We start from the raw sequence: 19,775 nt of genomic DNA on the forward strand, positions 1-19,775 counted from the left end.
CGAGTGATATGTAGACATGTTTCAATGGTTAAGACCACAGGGCTTGGAGTCAGACTGACTTGGCTTTGAATTCTGGCTCTGATGCTTACTAGCTGTGCAAACTTGGGTGAGTTAGTTAATCTCTTTGAACTTCTTTCATTATCTGCTGCCAAATGCTTTTGAGTTGTTGTGAGTTAAATGAGATATAAGCATTTGGTAATTATGACTGATGCATGGGTAGTGCTCAAAAATTGGTAATTATATTCATTCTGGAAAGCCAAAACAAAATCATAAATATTCAAGGTAATCAAGTATTTTATGAAGCACAGAAATAACAAAATTGTTTTCTGCAGTGACATCCACTGTGACTCAGGTTCCAAAGCTTTCCAAAAATAGCTTTCCAAAATTGTTATGTGTCAGGCATAGTGCTCGGCAGTATTGCTGACATATGCGTAAGACACATTCCTGTCCTCCAGAGACTCACAGTCTTGTGGGGTAAACAGCCAAGTAAATAATTATCACTCACAGAGACTGTGCTGGGCCTCAGTTCAGCCTTTTCTCCTACTGCCTGCTCTTAGGATCCATGTTTAAGCAACAGGACCCTCAGAAGGGACAGACTGGACTACTGGCATCCTTGGGGATCATTTTTTTTTTAAAGATTTATTTATTTTGGAGGGTTGGGGCAGAGGACGAGGGGGAGAGAATCCTCAAGCAGACTTCCCACTGAGTGGGGAGCCCCACAAGGCACTGGCTCCCAAGACCCTGAGATTATGACCTGAGCCAAAATCAAGAGTCAGACGCTTAACCAATTGTGCCACCCAGGTGCCCAGCTGGGTGTCATTTAAATATCTATACCCTACTAAGCTCCGTGTATAAAATGAGTTATTGACTTGGTGTCATAGTTTATAAAAAGAAAATAGAGTACTTGGATGGCTCAGTCAGTTAAGCATCCAACTCTTGATTTCAGCTCAGATTATGATCTTGGGGTCATGAGATTGAGCCCTGCATCAGGCTCCACACCCAGCTAAAGATTATCTCTCCCTCTCCCTCTGTCCCTCCCCTGCCCTTCTCTCTCTAAAAACAAAAGAAAAGAAAAATAGTCAATAACTCATAGAGTGTGGTAAAGTTGGATATCAGGCCCTCAACATGGTGGTAACACTAAAAGCTCAAGACCTGCCAGCTGCTTCATTATTGTTATTGTTAACAGCATGCCTCTCTGTCTCTTCGAGAAAGATACTTGAGGGATGCCTGGGTGGCTCGCTCAGTGGTTAAGCGTCTGCTCAGTTCAGGGCATAATCCTGGAGTCCTGGGATTGAGTCCCACATCGGGCTTCCTGCATGGAGCCTGCTTCCCCCTCTGCCTGCCTCTCTCTCTCTCTCTGTCTCTCATGAATAAAGAAATAAAATCTTAAAAGAAAAGATACTTGAAAAATCACTAGAATTTACTATTAAGGAAAGGAAGCAATATACCTAACTGTGTATAGCATGCATTCATTTGTGTTAAAGAGAGTGAATGAGAATAAAGATATTGCTATATTCACCTTTGCATTTGCAAAACTCCTAACAGTACTTACCTATGTGTGTGTAGAAGGGGAGACTAGTAGCTGGAGAGGGGTTAATAACAGAAGAAAACTTTAAGGTATATATACACTCATATATATGGGAATATATTACATATGAATATATTCAAAGAGTTTTTTAAAATATTGCATTTATTGGGACACCTGGATGGCTCAGCACTTGGGCTCTGCTTTCGGCTTAGTGTGTGATCCTGGAATTCAGGGATCGAGTTCCACTACAGGTCCCTGAGGGGAGCCTGCATCTCCTTCTGCCTGTGTCTCTGCCTCTCTCTATGTGTCTCTCATGAATAAAATAAAATCTTAAAAAAAAAAAAAAGAGGGAGAGAAGAGATCACAAGCCAGGGGAGTGGCAGGCAGAGGGAGAGGGAGAAACAGACTCCCCGCAGAGCAGGAAGCCTGCCATGGGGTTCAATCCCAGGATCCCAAAACCATGACCTGAGCCAAAGGCAGATGCCTAACTGACTGAGCTACCAAGGCACCTCTCAAATAAATTTTTTAATTAAGAAATATATTTTAAAAAAGGAAAAAATATATTTTTTTCTAATATGCAAGAAAAAGATGGGATAATGAGATGGCCTAGAATCTGAGTGGAGAAATTAGCTGGGTATATACAGACAGGGCCAAGGAAGAAGAGACTCAGCTCAGTGCCTCAGCAGGAAAAATTGCTCCAAAGAACTGAGAAGTGGCTATGCTCCAGGGAGCACTTTAAAAATCCCATCTAGGGGTGCCTGGGTGGCTCAGTTGGTTAAGCATCTGCCCTCAGCTCAGGTCCTGATCCCAGAGTCCTGGGATGGAGCCCATATCAGGCTCCCTGCTCAGTGGGGCGTCTGTGTCTCCTCTCCCTGCCCCTCCCCCATGCTCTCTCTCTCTCTGCTCTCTCAAATAAATAAAATCTTTAAAAAATAATAATAATAAAATCCCATCTGAGCCTTTCCCTGCCTGAAAACATTCACTGAATCCCCATTAGCCTTTAAAGGAAGCCTCAGTTCCTTATGCTATATTATTGCTTCTCCACACTCTAGTCCCAACACATCTCCCCCATTTTATCTCCCTCTTGTTAAGCCCTTGGCTCTAGCCAACCTGGGCTAACCACACCCAAAACACCTTACACAGCATCACACTTCTGACCCTCTAGCTACCACAGATGGTTGTGCATTCTATGTGTAGGTCTAAGGCAGCCTGTGGAGGGGAATGTCAAGAAGGGATCAAATCTAAGCCAAGTTGGGATCCCTGGGTGGCGCAGCGATTTAGTGCCTGCCTTTGGCCCAGGGCGCGATCCTGGAGACCCGGGATCGAATCCCACATCAGGCTCCCTATATGGAGCCTGCTTCTCCCTCTGCCTATGTCTCTGCCTCTCTCTGTGTGTGTGTGACTCTCATGAAAAAATAAATAAAATTTAAAAAAATATATTAAAAAAAATCTAGGCCAAGTTCTGCTAAACAAGTCAGCATTAAAGTGCATCATGGGTTGTGGTGGGAGGAGGGGTGCTTTTCTGGACTGGTCTACTCAGAAGGAGGTCTTATTGTACACTTGCACAAAAGCAGCCCCTGGCATTTGCTTCATACCATTCTCCTCTGCCTTTAATGACCTCCTTACTATTAGAAACTCCTGACTTTGTGCTTCATAAGACCTCCCCAAGCCACTACAACTCTATATTGATTCCCTCTCCCTTTAAAATTGTACAATTCACTTGCCTTCTAAGCAGAACACTAGAGTTTTGTGTTGCTGGGAGCTGTTCTGGTCGCTATTTAGTTTTACTTTTATGTGAGTGTATTTTAAGCCCCAACTACCTTGTAGGCTCATTGATAATAGGACAAACATTTTTTGGATTCCTCTAAATTTCCCAGGATAGTGTCATTCACTCAGCAGGTGATCAGTAAACATATATACAAATAACATCTCAAGCAAGAGTCTCAGGGAAGTTTACTGATACAGCAAGAGGGCACAGGTCAGGAATTGGACCTAGCACAAATGCCTCTGATGTAAGAAATCTTAAAAGTATGAAAGGACCACCAAGACACCATCAGTGTCTTGATTTTTAGCTTCTTTTCTCTGCTTCTAGTTACCATGAAAGCAGGCTTCCTTTTTTTTTTTTTAAAGATTTTTAAAACTTATTTATTCATGAGAGACACAGAGAGAGACAGAGAGAGAGAGAGAGAGAGGCAGAGACAGAAGCAGGCTCCATGCAGGGAGCCTGAAGCGGTACTTGATCCCAGGACTCCAGGACCACGCTCTGGGCCGAAGGCAGGCGCTAAACTGCTGAGCCACCCAGGGATCCCCCCAGGTTTCCTTTTCAACCAGGTCTTCGGGTCCTAGCAATCGCTGTCAGGGCTAGGGGCCAGCATCATTCATCTCCTTATCCAGCTCTTAGCAACATATATTTTTTTTAAAGTTTATGTATATATAAGAATGGGTAAATAACTGGCCTTGTTATCAGATTGGCCTGTATTTCCCTTTGTCATCTAAAAGACAGATTGCTGCATTATCAACTGATGCTGTGTCAGAGTAAGATATTTGCCACCAAGTTATTTTGGGAAGTATCTTCTGTGCCTTTTATTCAGAGTGTTGCAATGGCCAGTTTTTTTCCTATCTGAGCTCTACCTGACCTTAAAAACTGTCAAAGGCAGATGTAGTCCACTTCCTGTTCTAGAAGATTTCCACTGGTCAGATTGCTTTCTCTCTGTGTTTGCTGCCTGGCTCACTATCTCTCCCTTCATGAGGCTGTATCTCTACAGGATCTGCTGATCTTGCAATTGCCCTTCAGGTCATCGATTGCTGCTTTAGCAATAACAAGGCCTACAGTTTTGATTGTTGTCATTTCCACTTTGCAGTACCCTTTTGAAGAGAATTATGCATATTTCAAATATTGTAACCAAGTAGTATGGAGAAGGCTTTCTATTTCACAGTCCAACCAAAGAGAAGGCAAAAAAGTAAGCAAAGTCCAGTATAAGCTAGATACTTGGTTTCAAATAAGTTTTTTGCTAAGGACCCCATTTAGGCTGTGAATACAATTCAATTATGTATATATTGTGGCATATTCTCAATTTTATTTTTTTTAATTTTTTTTAAATTTTTATTTATTTATTATAGTCACACACAGAGAGAGAGAGAGAGAGAGAGAGAGAGAGAGGCAGAGACATAGGCAGAGGGAGAAGCAGGCTTCATGCACCGGGAGCCCGACCCAGGATCGCGCCCTGGGTCAAAGGCAGGCGCCAAACCGCTGCGCCACCCAGGGATCCCATATTCTCAATTTTAAATACCTCATTTTACCCTCCTCCATAACCACAGCCAGGATGTTATCTCCTGGTTCTTCTTTTTCTTATTAACTCTTATTTCTTATTAACTTATTATTTTTTCTTCAAAATATGTCTTCTTGGGGAGGAGGGCGGGGGGTGGGGGGGAATGGGTGACGGGCACTGAGGGGGACACTTGACAGGATGAGCACTGGGTGTTATTCTGTATGTTGGTAAATTGAACACCAATAAAAATTAATTTATTAAAAAAAAAAAAAAACAAAATATGTCTTCTTGAGACCCCTGGGTGGCTCAGCGGTTGGGCGTCTCCCTTTGGCTCAGGGTGTGATCCAGATTCAGGGATCGAGTCCCACATCCAGCTCCCTGTGTGGAGCCTGTTTCTACCTCTGCGTGTGTCTCTGCCTCTCTCTGTGTCTCTCACGAATAAATAAATAAATAATCTTTTTAAAAAAATGTCTTCTTTGGGCAGCCTGGGTGGCTCAGCGGTTTAGCGCCGCCTTGGGCCAGAGGGCATGATCCTGGAGACCCAGGATTGAGTCCCACGTGGGGTTCCCTGCTTGGAGCCTGCTTCTCCCTCTGCCTGTGTCTCTGCCTCTCTCTTTGTCTCTCATGAATAAATAAATAAAATACTTTTTTTAAAAAAAGGATAAAAATCTAAAGAAAAATAATAAATCTTTTAAAAAAACATGTGTCTTCTTTACCTGGTAACCTACTTGGAGGAAAGGCCAGCCTTAAGACCCATAGTGGACCTCTCTTGGGAACAGAAACAAGAATATGAAGCAGGTTCTGCGACTGCATTGCAATGTGACTGGAATGAGTAATAGTTTTTCATTCTGTATAGCATCCTGCTCCACCTACCAAATGGGAGACAGTACCATCTCTGCCTCATGGTGATATTACGACACATCCAGAAAAATTCATAAAGCACCTTGCAGAGTGGGCCTATCCACATTGTGGTTTTCACTTTTCATTGGAATCACAGGCAGGAACGCATCAGACAAAAGACATCCGCTCTGGAATTTATGAGAAAGACATACCCCAGCTATAGGAAGCAAGGGAAACTTACATCGTTAAAACACATAATCCGCCAACCCTAAAATATACACAAAAGAGGAAGAAACGCTAACCTGCGGGGGCCCCTCCCACTTAGGCCGCATCGGTGGGCGGAGCTTGGTGCTTGGCCACGCCCCTCGCGACTGGTTCCCTAAGGGGCGAGGCCCACTCAGGCCTCTCGCGCGGACGCCGCGTGAAGCCAGTTTTGCCCCACCTTCCCCACAGGAACGCAGAGGGACCGTTCTTGCGCCTGCGCCCTGCGTCGCTGGGCGCCTTGGCGCGACCGCCGCCCGCCCGAGAGCCCTTTGTGCGCCTGCGCGCTCGCGCTCCCGCCCTCGCAGCGCTCGGCTGAGTCAGTCAGTCTGTCGGAGTCTGTCCTCGGAGCAGGAGGAGAGAAGGGGCTTTCGAGAGCCAGCTGCCCGATTATTTTCTTTCCCCTCCCTCTCTCCCGCCCCATATCTCTCTTACCCCTCTCCTGCCTTTGCTTGCGCAGCCATGGCGGAGCCGTCGGCGGCCACTCAGTCCCCATCCGTCTCCTCCTCGTCCTCCGGGGCCGAACCCTCGGCGCCCGGCGGTGGGAGCCCTGGAGCCTGCCCCGCCCTGGGGGCGAAGAGCTGCGGCTCCTCGTGTGCGGGTGAGGCGCGCCGGGGGAACCCCGCCCTCGGGGGGATGGCTTGGGGGTCGGGGAAGGCAAATTGCCCTCGCCTCCTGGAAGCTTCAGTCCCCGCGAACCAGCGTCTGGAAAATGGGCTAAGGGGGAGGGGAGCGTAAGATGGTGCTGGCGGTGAGGAAGTAACGGGGTGCGAGGCTAACAGGTTGGGGGCGGGGGATATATATTTTAGGGAGTGGGCGTTAACGCCGAGGCGGGGCAGGTGGGGAAAACACCAGTTCGGGGGAGCTGTCCGCTGAACCCGGGTGATTTAGTGGAGGATTAGAGAGATTGAGAGGATTGGGGCAGGTTGGTTATCGGAGAAAGAACTAGTTACGATTTTGATGGTGAAAGGGTTGCATTGCAGGTTTGCAGACATAATAAATTTATGGTAGTCTTCCCTCCCCCCCCCCCAAAAAAATTTTTTTTTGGCTTCCCGTAGGGAGGGTCAGGAAGTTTAATGGAAACATTGTAGCCGTTTTCTATACTGTTTTCCTCTGCTTGTAAGGTTTTTTGTAGCTAGACTCTCTAAATGCCCGCTTTTCTGAGGCTCCGAGGTAAGAGGAGGCGTGATGAGAATAGCTCAGGGAAGATTTGGGAGGGAGCCCTGATGGTACAAGATGGATCCGTGGCTGCATCTGCAACACAGCCTGCTCTTCACTGGCGCGGCGTGGGGGTGGGGACAGGCAATCAGTTGCTTATATTCTGGAAGATAATAGTCATGCCAAGTCGTCAACACGTTTTGATTTCATGCTCTATAGGCTATTATTGATAGCAGTGTTACAAAAGGGGGTGTTTAGCGCAGAAAGGGAGGAGGGGGAGAGAAATTAGACAAAGCAGGAGCTGGTTGAACCCTTCTCCCATCTCTGAAAGACTAGGAGGGAAGCTGCAGGCCGCTTTTAGTTTCCATTGTATACGCATTTGCCTGCTTGTGGGAGCTGGCTGGCAAGCTCAAGCTCCCCTCGTGCGGAGATCTGCAGTGCAGATGCCTTCTTGAGAGAAAAAAAAAATGCACCATGAGCAGGTGGTAGTTCTTAAAGGAACTCAGTCTTTGAAGAAAAGAAAAAAACCTTTTTGTCAAAAGAAGCGGGTCATAAGCCCAGGAGAGTACAGATAATTCTGCTCTGTATTTAGTTACCTTAAAAGATTTTGAGGGGTTTTAAAATACATTACTGTCTCCTTTGCCAGAATCTTAGGTTGACTGTTCTAAAGAACGTTGAATTTCTGATTTTTTCTTTAGATACACTCAATAGGTGTTGGGGTGTTTGTTTGTTTTTTTTTTAAGTAATCTCTACACTCAGCATGAGGCTCAAACTCAAGACCCTGAGATTAAGAATTGAATGCTCCACCAACTGAACCAGCCAGACACCCCTTTTTTCTAGGTTTTTTTGAACAGTGGATTTCCACATAAGAGCTTTGGTACCCTGTTGGATTTTCCAGTGTTTTTGGCCAATTAAGTAGAAACAGTATCAAAGGAAGCTTCCGCAAGGTCAAGATTAGCTGTGGTGATAAAGGAATGAGGCAGCAAATTTAGAACACTTGTTCTCTTTAAACCATCAGCATTTCTCCTCCAAAATTTTTGTGTTCTGGGCAAAGGTTCAGATGAACAGCAGCTTCCCTATAACTTAGCAACTTGGTGGTTTGGATTTAATTATTTGTCATTGCTTACAGTTTGGTTGTTGGTTGGCCCTTTTGTACATAGCTTTTGATTCTCTTGATTTAAAATTTTGATTACCTGCAAAATAGATACTGTGTCTTAAATTCTTGTCTATTGTAGATGTATATTAATATTATCTGAAAAGCATCACAAAAAAAATATTATCTGAAAAGCATTAGTACAGTTTGGTGGACCTCATCTGTCAGGTCACTGAAAAGTTTAGCTTAAGATACTGCAGTGTGTAGTCATTATTACATTGGAGAAGCTCTTCCTCCTTGCAGAATACTTCCTCCATATCTCATAGGATATGTCTTAAGTTTCTGCACTATGAAAATAAGATGAAGTTTGTTATTCCAAAATTTAACCTATTTAAAACATGTAAAAATCTACCTTGTTTAAAAAATCGACAAGTGTTGATGTCAACCTTCAGCTTCACATTTTTTCACCAGATTCCTCTGGGTTTTTAGAGACTGAAAAAGTAAAAGAAGCAGTCATTTGGTGTCCTGCAGGAAGAAATTTTGTCTTTCTTGACCTGTCTAGTAACAGCTTTTAAAGTATTCTACTCAGGATAGAGAATGAGTAATCGCACTCTCTGGTCTACTAGCTTAGGTAGTAGAGCAGCCAGCAGTGTAATACGCTTGGAGAAGGAGGTCTAGGGCCAAAATTGACTTCCCAGATTTCTGCCTTTGAAGAAAATCAAAGATCTCAAAGGCAGAAATTTGAGATTAAGGTAAAAGAGAGTTAAATATTTAGTGTTCTTTTCAGGAGGACAATTGCCTTTATCAGACATCAAATATAGGTACATGTCTGTTTGAACTTTACAAGTTTACTGTTTTTATAGTATTTGAAATTTATTAGTAGTATAAAAATAGTGATACCAGAATAAAGCTACATTTCTTCTCTGTTCATGGAAATTAAATTAAAATAGCTTGGACAATTAAAAAAAAAGTTTTTGCTTTTTTTTTTTTTTTTAAGATTTTATTTATTTATTCATGAGAGAGACACAGGCAGAGGGAAAAGAAGGCTCCACGCAGGGAGCTCGACGTGGGACTCGATCCCAGGTCTCCAGGATCATGCCCTGGGCTGAAGGCGGCGCTAAACCACTGAGCCACCTGGGCTTCCCAGTTTTTGCTTTAAATACTTAATTTTCCTCACTTGTGAAACTTAGTTGTCCTGTGTAGTTTTTATGGCATCATTTTGCACTTTGTTCTATCATGTCAATCAGATGTGAGTTTGTAGTTTGTATTTTCCATCTTAACCTTATGTTAAGGTTAATAATTGTATGACTGTGCATATCATGAGCCTCAGCAATTTGACCTAGGCAAAATTGCTTTGTGCCCTTAAATCCTGACTCTTACTGAGTAAATTTTTTTTTTTTTTTTAAGATTTTATTTATTTATTCATGAGAGACACAGAGAAAACAAGAGGCAGAGACACAGGCAGATGGAGAAGCAGGCTCCATGCAGGAAGCCCGATGTGGGACTCGATCCCGGGTCTCCAGAATCACGCCCTGGGCCGAAGGCAGGCACTAAACTGCTGAGCCACCCAGGGATCTCCCTGAGTAAAAATATCTAATATTTGATACATCTGTGTGCAGGTTACAAACAATTTTGCACATACATACAAAATAGCAGTTGAATTACAAGAGAAATCATAGTCATCTTCATAATGAAATAAGAGCTTTTAGGACTTTCTTCTTTGTAAAAGTCAATCTGTTTCAGCTTATCACATTAATGTCTTCAGGCTATCAGCCTTTTCATTCAGCTATGGTGTTAAAAAGGAAGTGGGAGACTGGGTGACGGGCACTGAGGGGGGCACTTGATGGGATGAGCCCTGGGTGTTATACTATATGTTGTCAAACTGAACTCCAATTAAAAAAAAAGAAGTATTCTATATCTGGGGCACCTGGGTGGCTCAGGTCAGATCCCGGGGTCCTGGGATCGAGTCCCACATCGGGATCCCTGCAGGGAGCCTGCTTCTCCCTCTGCCTATGTCTCTATCTCTCTCTCTGTCTCTCATGAATAAATAAATAAAATCCTAAAAAAAGGAAGTGGGAGGCGGCCAGGGTGCTTTGTAAATAGGTTGACATGACACCAATGTGCTTAATTAAGTATTGGGTGCCCAGGCTGACTCAGTGAAACAGCACGCGAGTCTTTTTTTTTTTTTTTTTTTTTTTTTAAATTTTTTTTTAAATTTATTTATGATAGTCACACAGAGAGAGAGAGAGAGAGGCAGAGGGAGAAGCAGGCTCCATGCACCGGGAGCCCGACGTGGGATTTGATCCCGGGTCTCCAGGATCGCACCCTGGGCCAAAGGCAGGCACCAAACCGCTGTGCCACCCAGGGATCCCCAGCACGCGAGTCTTGATCTTGAGGTGGTGAATTCAAGCACCATGTGGGGTGTAGAGATTACTAAATAAATAAAGCTTTAAAAAGGATATGCAAAATAAAAAATAAAAAAATAAAAAGGATATGCTTAACTATTTTCTGTAGCATTCCGACCATAAGTGCAGTTATGATATACTGTGAAACCTCTGTCACTGGAAGCAAGAGTACAAGAGGCAGCAAGAATAGTCGTGTCAGTATGGTTTACATTTGCCTGTTGATTTGGATGCTTTTTGTTCCTGAGCAATAAAAGGTTTCTTTTAATGCTTTTTTTTCTTAGAGTCACATTGACAAATAATTTAACCACTCTGATCAAACAAACCAGTCATATACATTTAACAGGTATACCTTAGCCCTATTGAAAGCTCTAGAGCATTATTTAATTGCTGGTAAGTGCATCAGTGTTTTTAAATTTTATGATTTTAGAGATGGTCTGAAAACAATATAAATATTATTGCTTTTATTGTATTCTATGGTAAGGAAATTATATATTTGTCCTAATAAAGGACTCACCATTTTTGTTTTGGTTGCTGGGGACTCACCTGTTTGATCCTATGCATGTTTCAAACACTTGTAAATGAAATTTTGGTAGTGAAGGAATTGGCGATATGTCATTGAAGTTTAAGGAAAATTAAAGTTTCCAGTTTTGTTTGAGGTTATTTGTTGTATAGCAAAGCACTTCTTTTTAGTAGTAACCCTGGAATTTTGTAATTTCAAGTGGAATTATAAAAGCTCCAAATAAATGAATAACTGCATATTTGTTCTATGTACTTATAGTTTGAGTTCGACTTTATTGTTAATGATGAAATTATGACTGCCTCCTAAACTGTATAAACTTGTGAAAATACATTAATTTCATTGTAAAACTTTTTAGATAATATTTATCAATTTGGTGTTATGTTCGTATAGTTATCTCATTCAGAAGTTGCCCAGGAAACTGACTTACCTTTTATTCAGTTCATTTATATGAACAGCTGTTAATTCTAGAATTATTTTTGGTCATTGGGTATGCTACAGATGTTTTGAAAAGTTGTGTATACCAAGTAATTTTAGCTGTAATCAGTTTTTTACTGCATATCTGTGACATATGTGAGACTTCTTAATCTGTGATATTGCAATTTCAGAGAGAATCCCTTTAAATACTGTATAAGATTTGTGTTAGAGATATTGTCAGTAGGTAGCCCACTTTCATGATTTTTTTTTAAATTATTTCAAAGAAATATACCTTCCTGTTCTCTCCAATGAACTGTTTTATTTCTCCCTGTAATCACATCGTCATAACCTAACCAGGAGAGGAAGTGCGAGTTTTCTGACACATTCCTCATTGGCTGCTTGCCCTTGCGGATATGTCGAAGGGTATTTTGGAAAACTTTTTAAGCAAAACTGATACAGAGGCCCTTTTGTCCTTTTACCTGAAAGCATTTTAACCATGAGAAAGAAGTGTTCTCATTTTACATAGGAGGCAGAAATATTTTTATCTTATAATTTAACATACAGTAAAGCTCTTTGGAAGACAGACAAACAAAACAGATCATCTAGCTCTCTAGAGGCTATATTCAGTAGGAGAAAGACTTGTGTTATGTATATCTGTGATGTAGGTAATGATATAAAGCCTCATTTTACAGATGAGGAATCAGGCTCAGATTAAGTGACATGCCTAAAGGTTTGTGCTGTAACGTTGAGGGTAAATAAAACTAAGGGAGTAAGGGCCCGATTCAGTTCTCTTTCAAATATACACACTGCCTGTCTTTAAAATTTGAAACAACATGTGATGAAAATCATTCAATCATCCTCTTTACTTTGGTTACTGATTGAACTTAAATACTTTAATTTCTGGTGATTCCTAAGCCAGGTGACTTTTTGCTCTGCTTTTCTACAGAAACTTTTCTTGTCATGTTCACTAGTTATTTTCCCCATTGTTAAATCCAGTAATTACTTCTCAGTCCTCCTCTTAAAGGCTTGTCAGCAGCTTCTGGTAAAATTGATCACTTGCTTTCTTCCTGAAGTACCTTTCTTATTTGTCTCTCACCACACCACATACTTTCATTGGCTGCTCCTACTGTGTCCTTTGCTAGTTCTTTTTTTTTTTTTTAATTTAAGATACAATTTATTTAAGAAGCACCATTTTAAAGTGTTTTTTTTTTTTTATATATAGAAGGTTGTGCAACCATCACCATTGCCTAGTTCAAGAACATTTTCATCACCCCCAAAAGAAATTTTACATGTGGCAATCACTCTCCATTCCTCCCTCCTTAGCATCTACTACTCTTTCTGACTCTGTGGATTTCCTTATTACTGGGATTTCATATTGCTAACTTTTTTTGCCTCCCCAACTAAAGTTTAGAGTACTCCAGGACTCACTTCTCAGAACTTTTCTCTTTGCATTGGTTTCATTTATGATACCCATCTTATGGTTTGAAATACTATCTATAAATTGGTGACTTCCAAATCTTTATCATTGGTCTTCATGTCTAATGGGCATCTCAAACTTACTGTGTCTACTCCTGATTTTTCCTTTTATAAATCTATTCTTCTCAGTTGTTTACATCTTAGTAAACAATCATTCATCCATCTTTTGCCCAAATCAAAAAGCTTGGAGTCACTCTTGACTCTTCTCTTTCCTTCATAAAACAATCAGCTGCCCAGTGGCCCAGTGGTTTAGCACCGCTTTCAGCCCCGGGGTATGGTCCTGGAGGGCCAGGATCGAGTCCAACAAAAGCAGGCTCCCTGCATGGAGCCTGCTTCTCTCTCTGCCTGTGTCTCAGCCTCTCTTTCTCTGTGTCTCTCATGAATAAATAAATAAAATCTTTTTTTTAATCTTTTTTAAAAATATGAGCAAATCCTATTGATTCTGCCTTCAGTATTTATCCAGTATCTAACCAATTTTCCCAACCTCCATTGTTATCTCCTTGGCCCAGGCTGCTATCATATTTCTCCTGGATTATTGCACTTGCCTGCTAACTGGTCTTCAAACTTTATCCCATAGCTCTTTTTTTTTTTTAAAGATTGTATTTATTTATTCATTCATGAGACACACACACACACACACAGAGGCACAGGCAGAGGGAGAAGCAGGCTCCATGCAGGGAGCCAGATGTGGGACTCGATTCCAGGTCTTCAGGATCACACCCTGGGCTGAAGGCAGAGCCACCCAGGCTGCCCCCTTACCTCTTTTCAGTGTGTTTTCCAAAGCACAGCTGATGTAAACCTGTGAAAAATGTAAGTGATATCTTGTCACTTATGGACAAATGTTCTAGTAGCTTCCGATCACAATCATCAGAATCGCCAAAGTCCATAGAGGGCTTTTGAAGCCTTATGATATCTGGCCTTAACCTCCATCTAACCCAGCTTTAGCTTCACTGGCTCCCTTGCTATTCTTCACACCAGGAATACTTCTGTACCTCAGAGTCTTATTTGTTGTTTTCTCTGTTTAGAATGCTCTTCCCTGTATATCTTCACAGCTTTTTCTCCCTCAGCTTTGTTAGGTCTTTGACTTCCTTATCTAAATTGCACAAGAAAAAACACCTTCTAGGCCTTCTTTGCTTTATTTTTCTTATCTGTCATAATCTCCCGATATTTACATATTTTATAGTATATAATCTGACTTTGTTTATTGTCCATCTTCCACATTAGATAAAGGTTCCACCAGCGTAGAAGTTTTTGCTGTTTTATTCACTGCTCTGTTTCTAATGTCTGAGCAGGACCTGATGCAAAGCGTGCCTTCAGATATTTTTGAATGAGCAACTAATCATTTTTGTTCAGCAACTAAAACTAGTCCTTGGTTCATAATAGGTGTTCAGTAAGTATTTATGGAATAAATAGAGAAATTCTAGTCCCAGAAAAACAAGCATACATGTTTTTATACAAAATACTACATAGGCTTTCACGAGTTCATGAACTACTATGAAATTGTTCATAAACTACAGATTAAGAATGTTTGGTTTTGAGTGGCTCAGTTGGTTAAGCCCCTGCCTTTGGCTCATGTCATGTCCTGGGATTGAACTCTGCATCGGGATCCTTGTTTAGCAGGGAGCCTGCAACTCCCTGTCCTGCTCCCCCTGCTTGTACATTCTCTCTGTGTATCAAATAAATAAAAACTTTAAAAAAAAAGAATGTTTGGTTTTTGAAAATTGAATTAAGAGTTTTGCAAAAACTTATTTTTATGGAAATTGACATATCCATGTAGGTACGGAGAAGAGAGTTTCTATGTAAGCCCATAAAACTGTATCTGTAGTAAATATATTTTATGTTTAAGATTGGTTCCTTTTACTACTCTACTTCTGGATTCATGCTATTTTCCACTAGTGGCTTTAATCCAGAAAGGTTTCATTTTATAATCTCCTGAATTAGGTGTGTTATAATCTCCTGAATTTGGTGTGTTATAAAGACACTCCTTTCCAATAAGGACTCAGTGGTAGGCTAGTCTAATGTTTTAGGATTTTTAAATATGTTAAGTCTAATTTCCATTTTATTCCTAACAAAATCTGACGTTTTGATTCAGTACATTGATCTTGAACAGTATTTGGATAAGGGTAAGACATTTCTAAAAGTAAGTGTGGTGTTTTAGTTGGGTCATTAAAGTGTTTGTAACCAATTCCTATTTACACAGTCCATTTTATTTCTTTCTGTTAGACTTCTAATTATGTTTCTTTTACAACAAGAATTCTGCTTGTTGGATTGCATATACATTTACTCCCTAAATGTACAAAGAAAATCTTCCAACTCTTTTAGGGTGCTAACAGAAGAGTTACAGTGGCAAGTGCTTAATGACTTTCTTCCAGAGAGTACAGTGCGGAAGAATGGGGGAGAAGTACTACATGGAGAAACCAGGCAAACTATCTCAGCCAGAGGATCAAGGTTAACATTTTCAGTGTTAAGTCATATTGATAGCATGTACCCTTGATACGTTATGACAAGGATGGCCCTTCACCTAAGTGGTAATCTTCTCCGAAACTCCATTCTAACCATGAGACAAACTCAAATTGAGGGATATTCTGCAAAATATCTAACCCCAAAACTATCAAGATCATTAAAAGCAAGGAAAATCTGAGAAATGGTCATAGTCCAAAAGAGGCTAAAGAGACAGGATGACAAAACATGATCTAGTATTCTGAATGGGATTCTGGAACAGAGAAGAGGCATTAGGGAAGAAGTAATGAAATCTGAATGAAGTATGAGGTTCACTTATTAGTAGTATCAGTGTTCATTAGTTGTGACAAATATACCACCATATTAATGTAACTTGTTAACAATGGGAGAAACTGAGTGCTGGATATAAAGCAACATTCTACTGCCTTTGGACCTTTTCTGTAAATCTAAAATTATTCTAAAATAAAAAGTTTCTTTGTTTTTTAAAGAAAGCCATAATCTTGAAATCAAAATTGCTTTGGGAAAGGCAAGGAGTCCACTTTCACTACTTCTATTCAGTAATAGAGGTCCTAACAAAAATATAAGGGGGGGAAGTGCCATAAAGTTTGGGGAAATAATTGGTCTGCCTGTCCCTGGAATTCTGATAGGTGAGGGGCATTAATTGACTCAGTTTAGCAGCTTCTACTGAAATGATAAGAATTGCCATCAGGAATTGTAGTCCTGAGAAAGAGTAGAAAGACCCTTTTCAGGGAGCCTAGCTTTATAGGCAAAAGGGAAATTGTAAGTGACAAAAATCTTTTAGATTTATTGGGGAGGAGTGGAAAGAGAGCAAGCCAACATTAGAGAGTATGTACACACAAGGGGAGGAGGGGCCGGGGAGAGAGAAGCAGGCTGCTTGCTGAGCAGATACTCAGGGCTCAATCCCAGGACCCCAGGATCATGATCTAAACCAAAGGCAGGGGGCAGCCTGGGTGGCTCAGCGGTTTAGCGCCACCTTCAGCCCAAGGTGTGATCCTGGAGACCCAGGATCGAGTCCCATGTCAGGCTTCCTGAATGGAGCCTGCTTCTCCCTCTGCCTGTGTCTCTACCTCTAGAGGCAGTCTCTACCTGCCTCTCTGTGTGTCTCTCATGAATAAATAAGTAAAATCTTAAAAAAACAAAACAAAACCAAAGGCAGATAGATCCTTAACTAAGCCACCCAGGTGCGCTGTGACAAAAATCTTTTAATGCTAGAGAGAGAAGATGTTTGAAACAGCTGATGAATTTCCAATATTCATTATATTAATTTTAGATAAAATTTCAAACACTGCCTTTCCTTGTGTATTGTTAGATGCTTTAATAATCTATAGAACCTAACAAAAAGACAAATGTTTCAAAGTTAATTATAAATGTCATTCAATGTACAAAGTTAACCCTTTTTATTTTTTTAAAGATTTTATTTATTCATGAGAGACACAGAGAGGCAGGCTCCCAGTGGGGAGCCCGATGAGGATCCCAAGACCCTGAGATCACACCCTGGACCAAAGGCAGACACTCAACCACTGAGCCACCCCAGGTGTCCCCTGAATTTGTATTTTTTTACCAAAATGGGATCACGTTATTTAAACTTCTTTTATGGTGTTCTTTTTTATTCAGTGTGCTATCGGCATCTTTTAATGTCAGTGAATTCCTATATACAGTACAATTTTTAATGAACAGTATATCAAAACTTATTTAACCAGTGTCTAATAGACCTTTACTAGGTTTACTAAATAAATAAAAAATTAATGCCAAGATTATGCAGTAGTTTTCAATTAAGTTTGCGTTCTACCTGCTGACGTATTTTTAAAACACATGATATTGTCACTCCCTTACAGTAAAATTTTCAGTGTTTCCTCATTGCATATAGGATATAATCCAAATTTCATTACGTGACTTTTAAAACCATACAGAATACGGCAAGTTGTTCCTTTTCTCCAGAACGCCTTCCTCGGTCACCTGAAGACCAGTATGGCTAAGTTTACCATCTCTTCTACAATGTATCCTACTGATTACCTCTGTCTCATTCCCACAACTCATGCAGCTTTACTGGTTTGTATTTTTCTTTCAGTTACTTGTAGGCATAGTTGTCATCTCTGTGTTGCAGTGCTAATCCAGTGCCTGGACCTAGCTAAAAATTACTATTATTACTTAATGACAATGTTTAATTTAATTAATAGCATTTGAGAATTAAGATCACCATTCTTGAGCTTAGTTACCTGTGGCATGCATATGGAATATGAATAAGCTGTGGTTATGTAAGTTAGGAGATATTATGTAATATTGTTGCAAACTGTTACGGGTTATCTGTGTGTTACATCAGAATAGATGCTACCTATAAGAATTTGTATTTGGAAATTTTCCATTAAGAGGGGGTGTTAGGTGTAGGTGGATAGGCAAGTTCATAGTATCTTTTTTGGCTTTGGGCTGAACTTAGCATTTGGTTTTTCAGGTTTATTCAGATGTAAACTCGTCATTTGGCAGAGATTTATTGTTGAAGGTTAATGCATGTGTAGAGATGAACCCATCTGAAACATTAAAGAAACAGAAATGCTTGCTTCAAAAAAGGAAGGGAGATGGGGCATCTGGCTGGCCCAATTGAGATGTGTAACTCTTGATCTCAGGATGGAGAGTTTGAGCCCCATGAAGAAGGGTAGAGATTACTAAACAAAACAAAAAATTAATCAAAAAGAATGGTTTTTCATTTATTGTGGTAAATAAATCATCTTAAGATCAGTAAAAAGCAGTGAATTTTAAGTCTCTGGTGCTTATTGAGTTACTGCCTGTGATCCACTAAACTTTCTTTTCCTGTTACTGTCCTCCATATTTATTGACTAAATAAATTCATGCTTATCGATACAAGCTAGAGCCTGTCTTTTAAAGCAATCTCCCCATTTTAAGTGTATTTCTAATATTTGTGAAAACATTTTTATACTTGCAAGGAAAAAAGGAATTAAGTAAAGGCCAGTATATTTAGGGGCACTTTTTTGGGGAGGGGGACTGCTTTTCACATGCTAGTTTTATTGATTTTTTCCATTTTTAGTGAGAGGGTAATTTATATTCTTGGTTTGTATTTTTTTTCCCAAGGGCCAAAGGTTGTACTGAAAAGCAAATCTTCCCCCATCTCAGACCTCATGAGTTTCTTTTGCTGGTAATGAGGGAGACACATGTATATACTTCTGCATTTTGCTTTTTTAATTTATCATGTATATCAACATCCATAGCTGTATCTTTTTCATAGCAGCAAGTACTCCATTGTTTGGATGTAACTATTTAGTCTCCTACTGATGGTCACTTAGAGTATTCCTAATTTTTATAACAAGCATTCTTACGAATATCCTCATATACAGGTGTTTATAATCGATGCTAATATTGTATGTTAAATTCCTCTAGGCATAACTGGCCAAATTAAGAGTAGCTTATTGGTGGGGACAGTACATACATTTACAAGTTTGACAAATGTTGCCAAATTTAGAGGAATGTAATTTTAGAAGGTAGAAGATTTCTTACATAGTCCTATTTTCCTAAGTAGATTATTTGTGATTTTTTTTTAAAGTACTCGGGATCAATTTCTCCTATTTGCCAAGTAAATAAATGTTCATACTAGTGACTAACTCTTCAGAATGCAGTTGAAAATTGTTAAAAGCAAATTATCAGTTAGTGTGCTCAGCTACCTATTTTTTCTTTCCCACAGAAAGTTGTAAGGGAATATCATCTTTTTTGAGGTTATACTTGTTTAAAAATGCTAGAGGTTCCTCTTTTTCTTTGAAGGTGAGAATATTTGATCAAAGAAATTGAATTGATTAACTTTTTAGAATTGCATCTTGAAAATAAGGTTTGCCTCCAGGTGAGTGAAAACAGTAAATGGAAATAAAGATTTGGGTTTTCCCCTCTTGCTTAAACCCAATGAAATTATGCTGCTTGGCCAAATAAAAAGGAGAGTTAAAATTAAAATTCCTGTGTGAGGTTGTCAAATTCTCACGCTGTATATTTTCTTTCAGATTCCTTTGTTTCTTCCTCTTCCTCTCAGCCTGTATCTCTATTTTCGACCTCGCAAGGCAAGTCTGTCATTTTTTTGTGTGCATTAATAAAAGAAAAATGTTGAGAAAGAGGCTGTAACTGGGGATATGAGGCACAAGTTTTCTATTGCCCCCAAATCCCTTGAAATAAAAACTATAAGCCAGTCCTTCATATTTAGCAATTTGCACTTGATTTTCTGTAAAGGTTAATAAAACAGGATGAGGCTAGATAGGTGGACCCTTTAACAGTACATAAGCTTTAGGTGCAGTTTGGAGCAATTCTTAAAAATTATAAACACCCACAGCATTTAGAG

General features: G+C 40.2%; 1 protein-coding gene across 3 annotated transcripts in view; it reads left to right on the top strand.

Annotated features, from left to right (window-relative positions):
- The first annotated feature begins 5,973 nt into the window (after positions 1–5,973).
- Positions 5,974–19,775, top strand: part of RTN3 (reticulon 3) — a 61,865-nt gene continuing 48,063 nt past the window's right edge. Inside the window, exons 1-2 of one of the 3 annotated variants that reach the window (XM_072760270.1) lie at positions 6,028–6,499; positions 19,444–19,500. In XM_072760270.1, coding sequence (XP_072616371.1) covers positions 6,361–6,499; positions 19,444–19,500 — 196 coding nt within the window. In that variant the 5' untranslated portion in view covers positions 6,028–6,360. Of the gene's footprint in view, positions 6,500–19,443; positions 19,501–19,775 lie in introns of all 3 variants that reach the window. The other 2 variants (XM_026004613.2, XM_026004614.2) reach the window with 2 other exon arrangements.

This window comes from Vulpes vulpes, chromosome 5 (genome assembly GCF_048418805.1).
Source record: "Vulpes vulpes isolate BD-2025 chromosome 5, VulVul3, whole genome shotgun sequence".
NCBI classification, from domain to species: Eukaryota; Metazoa; Chordata; class Mammalia; order Carnivora; family Canidae; genus Vulpes; species Vulpes vulpes.